General features: G+C 50.2%; 1 protein-coding gene across 2 annotated transcripts in view; it reads right to left on the bottom strand.

Annotated features, from left to right (window-relative positions):
• The window catches only part of NEURL4 (neuralized E3 ubiquitin protein ligase 4), a 254,722-nt gene that overhangs the window by 45,950 nt on the left and 190,308 nt on the right, over positions 1-18,464 (bottom strand). For both annotated transcript variants that reach the window (XM_073654639.1, XM_073654638.1), the window contains exons 20-24: positions 2,739-2,879; positions 2,493-2,657; positions 2,255-2,413; positions 1,874-2,053; positions 300-393 (exon numbers count right to left, since the gene is read on the bottom strand). In XM_073654639.1, the coding sequence (XP_073510740.1) occupies positions 300-393; positions 1,874-2,053; positions 2,255-2,413; positions 2,493-2,657; positions 2,739-2,879 (739 nt within the window). The remainder of the gene's footprint in view (positions 1-299; positions 394-1,873; positions 2,054-2,254; positions 2,414-2,492; positions 2,658-2,738; positions 2,880-18,464) is intronic.

Raw genomic sequence — 18,464 nt, 5'->3', positions numbered from 1 at the left:
AGAGAGCAACACCGCCCGCACAAAGCCCGCGCACACCGCCCGCACACACCGCCCGCACAAAGCCCGCGCACACCGCCCGCACAAAGCCCGCGCACACCGCCCGCACACACCGCCCGCACAGAGCCCGCGCACACCGCCCGCACAAAGCCCGCGCACACCGCCCGCACACACCGCCCGCACACACCGCCCGCACCGCACTACAACGTCTCTACAGTTCTCAAATTGTGCAGAAGATGGGAATCAGATACATTTGGACACTGATGTAATATATGACATTGTTTGTTCTGATGATCACTCACCGTCCACCATGTCCGCCTTCTCTCGCTCTCCAGGAATATGGCCCTCGTGGGCATTAGACTCCGCCCCCTGCGCCTCTCCTGTCACTATGGAAACCTGAAAAGATGGTAAGTGATAGGCAGGAAACAATCACTGACCCCACAGGAGCCCCCCATCTATATCAGTGACCTCACAGAAGCCCCTCATATATATCACAGACCTCACACTGTACAGACCCCACAGGAGCCCCCCGTATACACTGACCCCACAGGAGCTCCCCATATATATCACGGACCACACAGGAGCCCCCCATATATCATCACTGACCCCACAGGAGCCCCCCATATATATCATCAGTCCCCACACTGCACAGACCCCACAGGAGCCCCCCGTATACACTGACCCCACAGGAGCTCCCCATATATATCACGGACCACACAGGAGCCCCCCATATATCATCACTGACCCCACAGGAGCTCCTCATATATATCACGGACCTCACACTGTACAGACCCCACAGGAGCCCCCCGTATACACTGACCCCACAGGAGCTCCCCATATATATCACGGACCTCACACTGTACAGACCCCACAGGAGCCCCCCGTATACACTGACCCCACAGGAGCTCCCCATATATATCACGGACCTCACACTGTACAGACCCCACAGGAGCCCCCCGTATACACTGACCCCACAGGAGCTCCCCATATATATCACTGACCCCACAGGAGCCCCCCCCCCATATATATCACAGCCGCCACACTATACAGACCGCACAGGAGCCCCCATATACATCACTGACCCCATAGGAGCCCCCCATATATCATAAGTCCCCACACTGCACAGACCCCACAGGAGCCCCCCATATACATCACTGACCCCACAGGAGCCCCCCATATATATCATCAGTCCCCACACTGCACAGACCCCACAGGAGCCCCCCATATACATCACTGACCCCACAGGATCCCCTCATATATATCATCAGTCCCCACACTGCACAGACCCCTCAGGAGCCCCCCTTATATCATCAGTCCCCACACTGTACAGACCCCACAGGAGCCCCCCTTATATCAGTCCTCACACTGTACAGACCCCACAGGAGCCCCCCTTATATCATCAGTCCTCACACTGTACAGACCCCACAGGAGCCCCCCTTATATCATCAGTCCTCACACTGTACAGACCCCACAGGAGCCCCCCTTATATCATCAGTCCTCACACTGTACAGACCCCACAGGAGCCCCCCTTATATCATCAGTCCTCACACTGTACAGACCCCACAGGAGCCCCCCTTATATCATCAGTCCTCACACTGCACAGACCCCACCTTATATCATCAGTCCCCACACTGTACAGACCCCACAGGAGCCCCCCTTATATCATCAGTCCTCACACTGTACAGACCCCACAGGAGCCCCCCATATACATCACTGACCCCACAGGAGCCCCCCCCCATATATATCACAGCCGCCACACTATACAGACCGCACAGGAGCCCCCATATACATCACTGACCCCATAGGAGCCCCCCATATATCATAAGTCCTCACACTGTACAGACCCCCATCAGTGCGGCCCCCGTATAACACTGACCTGCTCACACTGTCCGTACAGGTCGATCACCACGTAGCACAGCTGAGGAAGGTCTTGTGCTCCCACCCCCTGATCCAGACCGTTAATGTATAAGTGGAGACCACCCGAGGAATCCAGCAAGAGGCCGACACAGGTTCCTTCAGGACACAGGTCAAGATTGGGCCCGTACCCTTCACGGATCTAGAAGGCAGAGAGCATGAGGTCATACACAAAGGGTGGAAGATGCGGGCACTGGCAGCAGCATCACGGGTATGGTATGTGTTTGAGGAGGGAGTCATGGTCGAGCCGGTAATGATCGGGTAAGTGGGTCACATCTAGAGGAGTCACAGTCAGGTTCGAGGGGTCATGCTGCGGGGCTTCTGTGCCACAGCCTCGCGGTACCTTGGCACCGTTGTACAGGACAGCGCTACGCTGGAAGATCCACGCAGTCCTCTTCAGAGCGGCGGCTGTGGCCGGGAAGTTGAGCCTCTCGGGGGAAACACCAACAACCCCAATGGACAGGGAGGACGTCCAGTGCGGAGACAGCTGATCTATCCTGACCTGGGGGTGACATGTTACACTGGGGTGAGCGGTTGCAGAGGCCTCACCTCGGACCTGCCCCTACCACCCACTGCCATACCTGGAATAGGAAGAGTGGAGGCAGCGGTTGGGTCAGCACCACAATGCCCTGATTATAGCTGCAAACGCGCGTCGCTGTCCTGTTTCCATGTGACAGTTGTATGTTCTTCCCATGATTCCCCATAAAGTGCAATGCGTGCAGCTGGAGAGCAGGCGGAGGATCACCCTGAAAGGAGCGGAGCCCAGCATTAGCATCGCCCTGTCGGGGGATGGGCAGGCTATGACTGCGGGTGCAGGGAGGACGCACATTGTGCTCTACATCTTCTTCATCCTCGCTCTCCGAGTTTACAGATGGCGGCTTGGTGGCGTCCGATTCCTCCAGGACCGAAGAGCTGACGACAGACAGCGCCATAATGGAGCCGTGAAGATCCAAGATGGCGTAGACTCCCTGGTGGCAGAAAGAAGGGGGGGAATTCATGACTCGTCCAGTGCCAGGGGCCTCAGACACCCCAAAAACAGGACACGGGGAACACAGAGCATCCTCTCCCCGACACCGGAGGATGCAGTCATGTGCTCACCACACCCAGCAGACCTACACCGGAGCGGGGTCACAGGGTGTAAGAGGTCACATGATAAAAGTATGCACCCCCCTACATCTATAGACAGTAATATGGGGAAAGGTATGAGCCCCCCACATCCACCTCCAGGAGCTTTCACTGTCCTCATCTACATCCATAGACATTAATATGGAGGAAAGTATGTGCCCCCCACATCCACCTCCGGGGGCTTCTCTGTCGTCATCTACATCCATAGACATTAATATGGAGAAAGTATGTGCCCCCCACATCCACCTCCAGGGGCTTCTCTGTCCTCATCTACATCCATAGACATTAATATGGAGAAAGTATGTGCCCCCCACATCCACCTCCAGGGGCTTTACTGTCCTCATCTACATCCATAGACATTAAAATGGAGAAAGTATGTGTCCCCCACATCCACCTCCAGGGGCTTCTCTGTCCTCATCTACATCCATAGACATTAATATGGAGAAAGTATGTGTCCCCCACATCCACCTCCAGGGGCTTCTCTGTCCTCATCTACATCCATAGACATTAATAAGGAGAAAGGTATGTGACCCCCACATCCACCTCCAGGGGCTTCTCTGTCCTCATCTACATCCATAGACATTAAAATGGAGAAAAGTATGTGCCCCCCACATCCACCTCCGGGGGCTTCTCTGTCCTCATCTACATCCATAGACAATAATAAGGAGAAAGGTATGTGCCCCCCACATCCACCTCCAGGGGCTTCTCTGTCCTCATCTACATCCATAGACATTAATATGGAGAAAGTATGTGCCCCCCACATCCACCTCCAGGGGCTTCTCTGTCCTCATCTACATCAATAGACATTAATATGGAGGAAAGTATGTGCCCCCCACATCCACCTCCGGGGGCTTCTCTGTCCTCATCTACATCCATAGACATTAATATGGAGAAACATATGTGCCCCCCACATCCACCTCCGGGGGCTTCTCTGTCCTAATCTACATCTACAGACATTAATATGGGGAAAAGTATGTGCCCCCCACATCCACCTCCAGGGGCTTCTCTGTCCTCATCTACATCCATAGACATTAATATGGGGAAAAGCATGTGCCCCCCACATCCACCTCCAGGGGGCTTCTCTGTCCTCATCTACATCCATAGACATTAATATGGAGAAAAGTATGTGCCCCCCACATCCACCTCCGGGGGCTTCTCATCTACATCCATAGACATTAATATGGGGAAAAGTATGTGCCCCCCACATCCACCTCCAGGGGGCTTCTCTGTCCTCATCTACATCCATAGACATTAATATGGAGAAAGTATGTGCCCCCCACATCCACCTCCAGGGGCTTCTCTGTCCTCATCTACATCAATAGACATTAATATGGAGAAAGTCTGTGCCCCCCACATCCACCTCCAGGGCTTCTCTGTCCTCATCTACATCCATAGACATTAATATGGAAAAAGTATGTGCCCCCCACATCCACCTCCGGGGGCTTCTCTGTCCTCATCTACATTCACAGACATTAATATGGAGAAAGTATGTGCCCCCCACATCCACCTCCAGGGGCTTCTCTGTCCTCATCTACATCCACAGACAATAATATGGAGAAAGTATGTGCCCCCCACATCCACCTCCGGGGGCTTCTCTGTCCTCATCTACATCCACAGACATTAATATGGAGAAAGTATGTGCCCCCCACATCCACCTCCGGGGGCTTCTCTGTCCTCATCTACATCCATAGACATTAATATGGAGAAAGTATGTGCCCCCCACATCCACCTCCGGGGGTTTCTCTGTCCTCATCTACATCTATAGACATTAATATGGAGAAAAGTATGTGCCCCCCACATCCATCTCCGGGGGCTTCTCTGTCCTCATCTACATCCATAGACATTAATATGGAGAAAAGTATGTGCCCCCCACATCCACCTCCGGGGGCTTCTCTGTCCTCATCTACATCCATAGACATTAATATGGAGAAAGTATGTGCCCCCCACATCCACCTCCGGGGGCTTCTCTGTCCTCATCTACATCCATAGACATTAATATGGAGAAAGTATGTGCCCCCCACATCCACCTCCGGGGGCTTCTCTGTCCTCATCTACATCCATAGACATTAATATGGAGGAAAGTATGTGCCCCCCACATCCACCTCCAGGGGCTTCTCTGTCCTCATCTACATCCATAGACATTAATATGGAGGAAAGTATGTGCCCCCCACATCCACCTCCGGGGGCTTCTCTGTCCTCATCTACATCCATAGACATTAATATGGAGAAAGTAGGTGCCCCCCTCATCCACCTCCAGGAGCTTCTCTGTCCTCATCTACATCCATAGACATTAATATGGAGAAAGTATGTGCCCCCCACATCCACCTCCAGGGGCTTCACTGTCCTCATCTACATCCATAGACATTAATATGGAGAAAGTATGTGCCCCCCACATCCACCTCCGGGGGCTTCTCTGTCCTCATCTACATCCATAGACATTAATATGGAGAAAGTATGTGCCCCCCACATCCACCTCCAGGGGCTTCACTGTCCTCATCTACATCCATAGACATTAATATGGAGAAAGTATGTGCCCCCCACATCCACCTCCGGGGGCTTCTCTGTCCTCATCTACATCCATAGACACTAATATGGAGAAAAGTATGTGCCCCCCACATCCACCTCCAGGGGCTTCACTGTCCTCATCTACATCCATAGACATTAATATGGAGAAAGTAGGTGCCCCCCTCATCCACCTCCAGGGGCTTCTCTGTCCTCATCTACATCCATAGACATTAATATGGAGAAAAGTATGTGCCCCCCACATCCACCTCCAGGGGCTTCTCTGTCCTCATCTACATCCATAGACATTAATATGGAGAAAAGTATGTGCCCCCCACATCCACCTCCAGGGGCTTCTCTGTCCTCATCTACATCCATAGACATTAATATGGAGGAAAGTATGTGCCCCCCACATCCACCTCCGGGGGCTTCTCTGTCCTCATCTACATCCATAGACATTAACATGGGGAAAGTATGTGCCCCCAACATCCACCTCCGGGGGCTTCTCTGTCCTCATCTACATCCATAGACATTAATATGGAGAAAAGTATGTGCCCCCCACATCCACCTCCGGGGGCTTCACTGTCCTCATCTACATCCATAGACATTAATATGGAGAAAAGTATGTGCCCCCCACATCCACCTCCGGGGGCTTCTCTGTCCTCATCTACATCCATAGACATTAATATACACAAAAGTATGTGCCCACCACATCCACCTCCGGGGGCTTCTCTGTCCTCATCTACATCCATAGACATTAATATGGAGAAAAGTATGTGCCCCCCACATCCACCTCCGGAGGCTTCTCTGTAATCATCTACATCCATAGACATTAATATGGAGAAAAGTATGTGCCCCCCACATCCACCTCCGGGGGCTTCACTGTCCTCATCTACATCCATAGACATTAATATGGAGAAAAGTATGTGCCCCCCACATCCACCTCCAGGGGCTTCTCTGTCCTCATCTACTTCCATAGACATTAATATGGAGAAAAGTATGTGCCCACCACATCCACCTCCGGGGGCTTCTCTGTCCTCATCTACATCCATAGACATTAATATGGAGAAAAGTATGTGCCCCCCACATCCACCTCCAGGGGCTTCTCTGTCCTCATCTACATCCATAGACATTAATATGGAGAAAAGTATGTGCCCCCCACATTCACCTCCGGGGGCTTCTCTGTAATCATCTACATCCATAGACATTAATATGGAGAAAGTATGTGCCCCCCACATCCACCTCCAGGGGCTTCTCTGTCCTCATCTACATCCATAGACATTAATATGGAGGAAAGTATGTGCCCCCCACATCCACCTCCAGGGGCTTCTCTGTAATCATCTACATCCATAGACATTAATATGGAGTAAAGTATGTGCCCCCCACATTCACCTCCGGGGGCTTCTCTGTAATCATCTACATCCATAGACATTAATATGGGGAAAGTATGTGCCCCCAACATCCACCTCCGGGGGCTTCTCTGTCCTCATCTACATCCATAGACATTAATATGGAGAAAAGTATGTGCCCCCTACATCCACCTCCGGGGGCTTCTCTGTCCTCATCTACATCCATAGACATTAACATGGGGAAATTATGTGCCCCCAACATCCACCTCCGGGGGCTTCTCTGTCCTCATCTACATCCATAGACATTAATATGGAGAAAAGTATGTGCCCCCCACATCCACCTCCGGGGGCTTCTCTATCCTCATCTACATCCATAGACATTAATATGGAGAAAAGTATGTGCCCCCCACATCCACCTCCGGGGGCTTCTCTATCCTCATCTACATCCATAGACATTAATATGGAGAAAAGTATGTGCCCCCCACATCCACCTCCGGGGGCTTCTCTGTCCTCATCTACATCCATAGACATTAATATGGAGGAAAGTATGTGCCCCCTACATCCACCTCCGGGGGCTTCTCTGTCCTCATCTACATCCATAGACATTAACATGGGGAAAGTATGTGCCCCCAACATCCACCTCCGGGGGCTTCTCTGTCCTCATCTACATCCATAGACATTAATATGGAGGAAAGTATGTGCCCCCAACATCCACCTCCGGGGGCTTCTCTGTCCTCATCTACATCCATAGACATTAATATGGAGGAAAGTATGTGCCCCCCACATCCACCTCCGGGGGCTTCTCTGTCCTCATCTACATCCATAGACATTAACATGGGGAAAGTATGTGCCCCCAACATCCACCTCCGGGGGCTTCTCTGTCCTCATCTACATCCATAGACATTAATATGGAGAAAAGTATGTGCCCCCCACATCCACCTCCGGGGGCTTCACTGTCCTCATCTACATCCATAGACATTAATATGGAGAAAAGTATGTGCCCCCCACATCCACCTCCAGGGGCTTCTCTGTCCTCATCTACATCCATAGACATTAATATGGAGAAAAGTATGTGCCCCCCACATCCACCTCCGGGGGCTTCTCTGTCCTCATCTACATCCATAGACATTAATATACACAAAAGTATGTGCCCCCCACATCCACCTCCGGGGGCTTCTCTGTCCTCATCTACATCCATAGACATTAATATGGAGAAAAGTATGTGCCCCCCACATTCACCTCCGGGGGCTTCTCTGTAATCATCTACATCCATAGACATTAATATGGAGAAAGTATGTGCCCCCCACATCCACCTCCAGGGGCTTCTCTGTCCTCATCTACATCCATAGACATTAGTATGGAGGAAAGTATGTGCCCCCCACATCCACCTCCAGGGGCTTCTCTGTAATCATCTACATCCATAGACATTAATATGGAGAAAGTATGTGCCCCCCACATCCACCTCCAGGGGCTTCTCTGTAATCATCTACATCCATAGACATTAATATGGAGTAAAGTATGTGCCCCCCACATTCACCTCCGGGGGCTTCTCTGTAATCATCTACATCCATAGACATTAATATGGAGAAAGTATGTGCCCCCCACATCCACCTCCGGGGGCTTCTCTGTAATCATCTACATCCATAGACATTAATATGGAGAAAGTATGTGCCCCCCACATCCACCTCCAGGGGCTTCTCTGTCCTCATCTACATCCATAGACATTAATATGGAGGAAAGTATGTGCCCCCCACATCCACCTCCGGGGGCTTCTCTGTCCTCATCTACATCCATAGACATTAATATAGAGAAAAGTATGTGCCCCCCACATCCACCTCCAGGGGCTTCTCTGTCCTCATCTACATCCATAGACATTAATATGGAGAAAAGTATGTGCCCCCCACATCCACCTCCGGGGGCTTCTCTGTCCTCATCTACATCCATAGACATTAATATGGAGAAAAGTATGTGCCCCCCACATCCACCTCAGGGGGCTTCTCTGTCCTCATCTACATCCATAGACATTAATATACAGAAAAGTATGTGCCCCCCACATCCACCTCCGGGGGCTTCTCTGTCCTCATCTACATCCATAGACATTAATATAGAGAAAAGTATGTGTCCCCCACATCCACCTCCAGGGGCTTCTCTGTCCTCATCTACATCCATAGACATTAATATGGAGAAAAGTATGTGCCCCCCACATCCACCTCCAGGGGCTTCTCTGTAATCATCTACATCCATAGACATTAATATGGAGTAAAGTATGTGCCCCCCACATCCACCTCCAGGGGCTTCTCTGTCCTCATCTACATCCATAGACATTAATATGGAGAAAAGTATGTGCCCCCCACATCCACCTCCGGGGGCTTCTCTGTAATCATCTACATCCATAGACATTAATATGGAGTAAAGTATGTGCCCCCCACATTCACCTCCAGGGGCTTCTCTGTCCTCATCTACATCTATAGACATTAATATACAGAAAAGTATGTGCCCCCCACATCCACCTCCGGGGGCTTCTCTGTCCTCATCTACATCCATAGACATTAATATGGAGGAAAGTATGTGCCCCCCACATCCACCTCCGGGGGCTTCTCTGTCCTCATCTACATCCATAGACATTAATATGGAGGAAAGTATGTGCCCCCCACATCCACCTCCGGGGGCTTCTCTGTTCTCATCTACATCCATAGACATTAATATAGAGGAAAGTATGTGCCCCCCACATCCACCTCCGGGGGCTTCTCTGTCCTCATCTACACCCATAGACATTAATATGGAGAAAGTATGTGCCCCCCACATCCACCTCCGGGGGCTTCTCTGTTCTCATCTACATCCATAGACATTAATATAGAGGAAAGTATGTGCCCCCCACATCCACCTCCAGGGGCTTCTCTGTCCTCATCTACATCCATAGACATTAATATGGGGAAAAGTATGTGCCCCCCACATCCACCTCCAGGGGCTTCTCTGTCCTCATCTACATCCATAGACATTAATATGGAGAAAGTATGTGCCCCCCACATCCACCTCCGGGGGCTTCTCTATCCTCATCTACATCCATAGACATTAATTGGAGGAAAGTATGTGCCCCCCACATCCACCTCCAGGGGCTTCTCTGTCCTCATCTACATCCATAGACATTAATATGGAGAAAGTATGTGCCCCCCACATCCACCTCCGGGGGCTTCTCTGTCCTCATCTACATCCATAGACATTAATATGGAGAAAAGTATGTGCCCCCCACATCCACCTCCAGGGGCTTCTCTATCCTCATCTACATCCATAGACATTAATATGGAGAAAAGTATGTGCCCCCCACATCCACCTCCGGGGGCTTCTCTGTCCTCATCTACATCCATAGACATTAATATGGAGGAAAGTATGTGCCCCCTACATCCACCTCCGGGGGCTTCTCTATCCTCATCTACATCCATAGACATTAATATGGAGAAAAGTATGTGCCCCCCACATCCACCTCCGGGGGCTTCTCTGTCCTCATCTACATCCATAGACATTAATATGGAGGAAAGTATGTGCCCCCTACATCCACCTCCGGGGGCTTCTCTGTCCTCATCTACATCCATAGACATTAACATGGGGAAAGTATGTGCCCCCCACATCCACCTCTGGGGGCTTCTCTGTCCTCATCTACATCCATAGACATTAATATGGAGGAAAGTATGTGCCCACAACATCCACCTCCGGGGGCTTCTCTGTCCTCATCTACATCCATAGACATTAATATGGAGGAAAGTATGTGCCCCCAACATCCACCTCCGGGGGCTTCTCTGTCCTCATCTACATCCATAGACATTAATATGGAGGAAAGTATGTGCCCCCCACATCCACCTCCGGGGGCTTCTCTGTCCTCATCTACATCCATAGACATTAACATGGGGAAAGTATGTGCCCCCAACATCCACCTCCGGGGGCTTCTCTGTCCTCATCTACATCCATAGACATTAATATGTAGAAAAGTATGTGCCCCCCACATCCACCTCCGGGGGCTTCTCTGTCCTCATCTACATCCATAGACATTAATATGGAGAAAAGTATGTGCCCCCCACATCCACCTCCGGGGGCTTCTCTGTCCTCATCTACATCCATAGACATTAATATGGAGAAAGTATGTGCCCCCCACATCCACCTCCAGGGGCTTCTCTGTCCTCATCTACATCCATAGACATTAATATGGAGAAAGTATGTGCCCCCCACATCCACCTCCAGGGGCTTCTCTGTCCTCATCTACATCCATAGACATTAATATGGGGAAAGTATGTGCCCCCCACATCCACCTCCAGGGGCTTCTCTGTCCTCATCTACATCCATAGACATTAATATGGAGAAAGTATGTGCCCCCCACATCCACCTCCGGAGGCTTCTCTGTCCTCATCTACATCCATAGACATTAATATGGAGAAAAGTATGTGCCCCCCACATCCACCTCCGGGGGCTTCTCTGTCCTCATCTACATCCATAGACATTAATATGTAGAAAAGTATGTGCCCCCCACATCCACCTCCGGGGGCTTCTCTATCCTCATCTACATCCATAGACATTAATATGTAGAAAAGTATGTGCCCCCCACATCCACCTCCGGGGGCTTCTCTATCCTCATCTACATCCATAGACATTAATATGGAGAAAAGTATGTGCCCCCCACATCCACCTCCGGGGGCTTCTCTGTCCTCATCTACATCCATAGACATTAATATGGAGGAAAGTATGTGCCCCCTACATCCACCTCCGGGGGCTTCTCTGTCCTCATCTACATCCATAGACATTAACATGGAGAAAAGTATGTGCCCCCCACATCCACCTCTGGGGGCTTCTCTGTCCTCATCTACATCCATAGACATTAATATGGAGGAAAGTATGTGCCCACAACATCCACCTCCGGGGGCTTCTCTGTCCTCATCTACATCCATAGACATTAATATGGAGGAAAGTATGTGCCCCCAACATCCACCTCCGGGGGCTTCTCTGTCCTCATCTACATCCATAGACATTAATATGGAGGAAAGTATGTGCCCCCCACATCCACCTCCGGGGGCTTCTCTGTCCTCATCTACATCCATAGACATTAACATGGGGAAAGTATGTGCCCCCAACATCCACCTCCGGGGGCTTCTCTGTCCTCATCTACATCCATAGACATTAATATGTAGAAAAGTATGTGCCCCCCACATCCACCTCCGGGGGCTTCTCTGTCCTCATCTACATCCATAGACATTAATATGGAGAAAAGTATGTGCCCCCCACATCCACCTCCGGGGGCTTCTCTGTCCTCATCTACATCCATAGACATTAATATGGAGAAAGTATGTGCCCCCCACATCCACCTCCAGGGGCTTCTCTGTCCTCATCTACATCCATAGACATTAATATGGAGAAAGTATGTGCCCCCCACATCCACCTCCAGGGGCTTCTCTGTCCTCATCTACATCCATAGACATTAATATGGAGAAAGTATGTGCCCCCCACATCCACCTCCAGGGGCTTCTCTGTCCTCATCTACATCCATAGACATTAATATGGGGAAAGTATGTGCCCCCCACATCCACCTCCAGGGGCTTCTCTGTCCTCATCTACATCCATAGACATTAATATGGAGAAAGTATGTGCCCCCCACATCCACCTCCGGAGGCTTCTCTGTCCTCATCTACATCCATAGACATTAATATGGAGAAAAGTATGTGCCCCCCACATCCACCTCCGGGGGCTTCTCTGTCCTCATCTACATCCATAGACATTAATATGTAGAAAAGTATGTGCCCCCCACATCCACCTCCGGGGGCTTCTCTATCCTCATCTACATCCATAGACATTAATATGTAGAAAAGTATGTGCCCCCCACATCCACCTCCGGGGGCTTCTCTATCCTCATCTACATCCATAGACATTAATATGTAGAAAAGTATGTGCCCCCCACATCCACCTCCGGGGGCTTCTCTGTCCTCATCTACATCCATAGACATTAATATGGAGAAAAGTATGTGCCCCCCACATCCACCTCCGGGGGCTTCTCTGTCCTCCATCTACATCCATAGACATTAATATGGAGAAAGTATGTGCCCCCCACATCCTCCTCCGGGGGCTTCTCTGTCCTCATCTACATCCATAGACATTAATATGGAGAAAGTATGTGCCCCCCACATCCTCCTCCAGGGGCTTCTCTGTCCTCATCTACATCAATAGACATTAATATGGAGAAAGTATGTGCCCCCCACATCCACCTCCGGGGGCTTCTCTGTCCTCATCTACATCCATAGACATTAATATAGAGAAAAGTATGTGCCCCCCACATCCACCTCCGGGGGCTTCTCTGTCCTCATCTACATCCATAGACATTAATATGGAGAAAGTATGTGCCCCCCACATCCACCTCCGGGGGCTTCTCTGTCCTCATCTACATCCATACACATTAATATGGAGAAAGTATGTGCCCCCCACATCCACCTCCAGGGGCTTCACTGTCCTCATCTACATCCATAGACATTAATATGGAGAAAAGTATGTGCCCCCCACATCCACCTCCGGGGGCTTCTCTGTCCTCATCTACATCCATAGACATTAATATGGAGAAAGTATGTGCCCCCCACATCCACCTCCGGGGGCTTCTCTGTCCTCATCTACATCCATAGACATTAATATGGAGAAAGTATGTGCCCCCCACATCCTCCTCCGGGGGCTTCTCTGTCCTCATCTACATCCATAGACATTAATATGGAGAAAGTATGTGCCCCCCACATCCACCTCCAGGGGATTCTCTGTCCTCATCTACATCCATAGACATTAATATGGAGGAAAGTATGTGCCCCCCACATCCTCCTCCGGGGGCTTATCTGTCCTCATCTATATCCATAGACATTAATATGGAGGAAAGTATGTGCCCCCCATATCCACCTCCGGGGGCTTCTCTGTCCTCATCTATATCCATAGACATTAATATGGAGGAAAGTATGTGCCCCCCACATCCACCTCCGGGGGCTTCTCTGTCCTCATCTATATCCATAGACATTAATATGGAGGAAAGTATGTGCCCCCCACATCCACCTCCGGGGGCTTCTCTGTCCTCATCTACATCCATAGACATTAATATGGAGAAAAGTATGTGCCCCCCACATCCACCTCCGGGGGCTTCTCTGTCCTCATCTACATCCATAGACATTAATATGGAGAAAGTATGTGCCCCCCACATCCACCTCCGGGGGCTTCTCTGTCCTCATCTACATCCATAGACATTAATATGGAGAAAAGTATGTGCCCCCCACATCCACCTCCGGGGGCTTCTCTGTCCTCATCTACATCCATAGATATTATATGGAGAAAAGTATGTGCCCCCCACATCCACCTCCGGGGGCTTCTCTGTCCTCATCTACATCCATAGACATTAATATGGAGAAAAGTATGTGCCCCCCACATCCACCTCCGGGGGCTTCTCATCTACATCCATAGACATTAATATGGTGGAAAGTATGTGCCCCCCACATCCACCTCCAGGGGCTTCACTGTCCTCATCTACATCCATAGACATTAATATGGAGAAAAGTATGTGCCCCCCACATCCACCTCCGGGGGCTTCACTGTCCTCATCTACATCCATAGACATTAATATGGAGGAAAGTATGTGCCCCCCACATCCACCTCCGGGGGCTTCTCTGTCCTCATCTACATCCATAGACATTAATATGGAGAAAAGTATATGCCCCCCACATCCACCTCCAGGGGCATCTCTGTCCTCATCTACATCCATAGACATTAATATGGAGGAAAGTATGTGCCCCCCACATCCACCTCCGGGGGCTTCTCTGTCCTCATCTACATCCATAGACATTAATATGGAGAAAAGTATATGCCCCCCACATCCACCTTCAGGGGCTTCTCTGTCCTCATCTACATCCATAGACATTAATATGGAGGAAAGTATGTGCCCCCCACATCCACCTCCAGGGGCTACTCTGTCCTCATCTACATCCATAGACATTAATATGGAGAAAAGTATGTGCCCCCCACATCCACCTCCAGGGGCTTCTCTGTCCTCATCTACATCCATAGACATTAATATGGAGAAAGTATGTGCCCCCCACATCCACCTCCGGGGGCTTCTCTGTCCTCATCTACATCCATAGACATTAATATGGAGAAAAGTATGTGCCCCCCACATCCACCTCCGGGGGCTTCTCTGTCCTCATCTACATCCATAGACATTAATATGGAGAAAAGTATGTGCCCCCCACATCCACCTCCGGAGGCTTCTCTGTCCTCATCTACATCCATAGACATTAATATGGAGAAAGTATGTGCCCCCCACATCCACCTCCAGGGGCTTCTCTGTCCTCATCTACATCCATAGACATTAATATGGAGAAAAGTATGTGCCCCCCACATCCACCTCCAGGGGCTTCTCTGTCCTCATCTACATCCATAGACATTAATATGGAGAAAGTATGTGCCCCCCACATCCACCTCCAGGGGCTTCTCTGTCCTCATCTACATCCATAGACATTAATATGGAGAAAAGTATGTGCCCCCCACATCCACCTCCAGGGGCTTCTCTGTCCTCATCTACATCCATAGACATTAATATGGAGAAAGTATGTGCCCCCCACATCCACCTCCGGGGGCTTCTCTGTCCTCATCTACATCCATAGACATTAATATGGAGAAAGTATGTGCCCCCCACATCCACCTCCAGGGGCTTCTCTGTCCTCATCTACATCCATAGACATTAATATGGAGAAAAGTATGTGCCCCCCACATCCACCTCCAGGGGCTTCTCTGTCCTCATCTACATCCATAGACATTAATATGGAGAAAGTATGTGCCCCCCACATCCACCTCCGGGGGCTTCTCTGTCCTCATCTACATCCATAGACATTAATATGGAGAAAAGTATGTGCCCCCCACATCCACCTCCAGGGGCTTCTCTGTCCTCATCTACATCCATAGACATTAATATGGAGAAAAGTATGTGCCCCCCACATCCACCTCCAGGGGCTTCTCTGTCCTCATCTACATCCATAGACATTAATATGGAGAAAGTATGTGCCCCCCACATCCACCTCCGGAGGCTTCTCTGTCCTCATCTACATCCATAGACATTAATATGGAGAAAAGTATGTGCCCCCCACATCCACCTCCGGGGGCTTCTCTGTCCTCATCTACATCCATAGACATTAATATGTAGAAAAGTATGTGCCCCCCACATCCACCTCCGGGGGCTTCTCTATCCTCATCTACATCCATAGACATTAATATGTAGAAAAGTATGTGCCCCCCACATCCACCTCCGGGGGCTTCTCTGTCCTCATCTACATCCATAGACATTAATATGGAGAAAAGTATGTGCCCCCCACATCCACCTCCGGGGGCTTCTCTGTCCTCCATCTACATCCATAGACATTAATATGGAGAAAGTATGTGCCCCCCACATCCTCCTCCGGGGGCTTCTCTGTCCTCATCTACATCCATAGACATTAATATGGAGAAAGTATGTGCCCCCCACATCCACCTCCGGGGGCTTCTCTGTCCTCATCTACATCCATAGACATTAATATAGAGAAAAGTATGTGCCCCCCACATCCACCTCCGGGGGCTTCTCTGTCCTCATCTACATCCATAGACATTAATATGGAGAAAGTATGTGCCCCCCACATCCACCTCCGGGGGCTTCTCTGTCCTCATCTACATCCATAGACATTAATATGGAGAAAGTATGTGCCCCCCACATCCACCTCCAGGGGCTTCACTGTCCTCATCTACATCCATAGACATTAATATGGAGAAAAGTATGTGCCCCCCACATCCACCTCCGGGGGCTTCTCTGTCCTCATCTACATCCATAGACATTAATATGGAGAAAGTATGTGCCCCCCACATCCACCTCCGGGGGCTTCTCTGTCCTCATCTACATCCATAGACATTAATATGGAGAAAGTATGTGCCCCCCACATCCTCCTCCGGGGGCTTCTCTGTCCTCATCTACATCCATAGACATTAATATGGAGAAAAGTATGTGCCCCCCACATCCACCTCCGGGGGCTTCTCTCTCCTCATCTACATCCATAGACATTAATATGGAGAAAGTATGTGCCCCCCACATCCACCTCCGGGGGCTTCTCTGTCCTCATCTACATCCATAGACATTAATATGGAGAAAGTATGTGCCCCCCACATCCACCTCCGGGGGCTTCTCTGTCCTCATCTACATCCATAGACATTAATATGGAGAAAGTATGTGCCCCCCACATCCACCTCCAGGGGCTTCTCTGTCCTCATCTATATCCATAGACATTAATATGGAGGAAAGTATGTGCCCCCCACATCCACCTCCGGGGGCTTCTCTGTCCTCATCTACATCCATAGACATTAATATGGAGAAAAGTATGTGCCCCCCACATCCACCTCCGGGGGCTTCTCTGTCCTCATCTACATCCATAGACATTAATATGGAGAAAGTATGTGCCCCCCACATCCACCTCCGGGGGCTTCTCTGTCCTCATCTACATCCATAGACATTAATATGGAGAAAAGTATGTGCCCCCCACATCCACCTCCGGGGGCTTCTCTGTCCTCATCTACATCCATAGACATTAATATGGAGAAAAGTATGTGCCCCCCACATCCACCTCCGGGGGCTTCTCTATCCTCATCTACATCCATAGACATTAATATGGAGAAAAGTATGTGCCCCCCACATCCACCTCCGGGGGCTTCTCTGTCCTCATCTACATCCATAGACATTAATATGGAGAAAAGTATGTGCCCCCCACATCCACCTCCGGGGGCTTCTCTGTCCTCATCTACATCCATAGACATTAATATGGAGAAAGTATGTGCCCCCCACATCCTCCTCCAGGGGCTTCTCTGTCCTCATCTACATCCATAGACATTAATATGGAGAAAGTATGTGCCCCCCACATCCACCTCCGGGGGCTTCTCTGTCCTCATCTACATCCATAGACATTAATATGGAGAAAGTATGTGCCCCCCACATCCACCTCCAGGGGCTTCTCTGTCCTCATCTACATTCATAGACATTAATATGGAGGAAAGTATGTGCCCCCCACATCCACCTCCGGGGGCTTCTCATCTACATCCATAGACATTAATATGGTGGAAAGTATGTGCCCCCCACATCCACCTCCAGGGGCTTCACTGTCCTCATCTACATCTATAGACATTAATATGGAGGAAAGTATGTGCCCCCCACATCCACCTCCGGGGGCTTCTCTGTCCTCATCTACATCCATAGACATTAATATGGAGAAAAGTATATGCCCCCCACATCCACCTCCGGGGGCTTCTCTGTCCTCATCTACATCCATAGATATTAATATGGAGGAAAGTATGTGCCCCCCACATCCACCTCCAGGGGCTACTCTGTCCTCATCTACATCCAGTATGTGCCCCCCACATCCACCTCCAGGGGCTTCTCTGTCCTCATCTACATCCATAGACATTAATATGGAGAAAAGTATGTGCCCCCCACATCCACCTCCGGGGGCTTCTCTGTCCTCATCTACATCCATAGACATTAATATGGAGAAAAGTATGTGCCCCCCACAT

This window comes from Phyllobates terribilis, unplaced genomic scaffold (genome assembly GCF_046119375.1).
Source record: "Phyllobates terribilis strain yellow unplaced genomic scaffold, ASM4611937v1 Scaffold_11__3_contigs__length_659146591, whole genome shotgun sequence".
NCBI lineage: Eukaryota > Metazoa > Chordata > Amphibia > Anura > Dendrobatidae > Phyllobates > Phyllobates terribilis.
The sequence above is the reverse complement of the archived record's forward strand: the minus strand, read 5'-3'. Positions and strand labels throughout refer to the sequence as shown.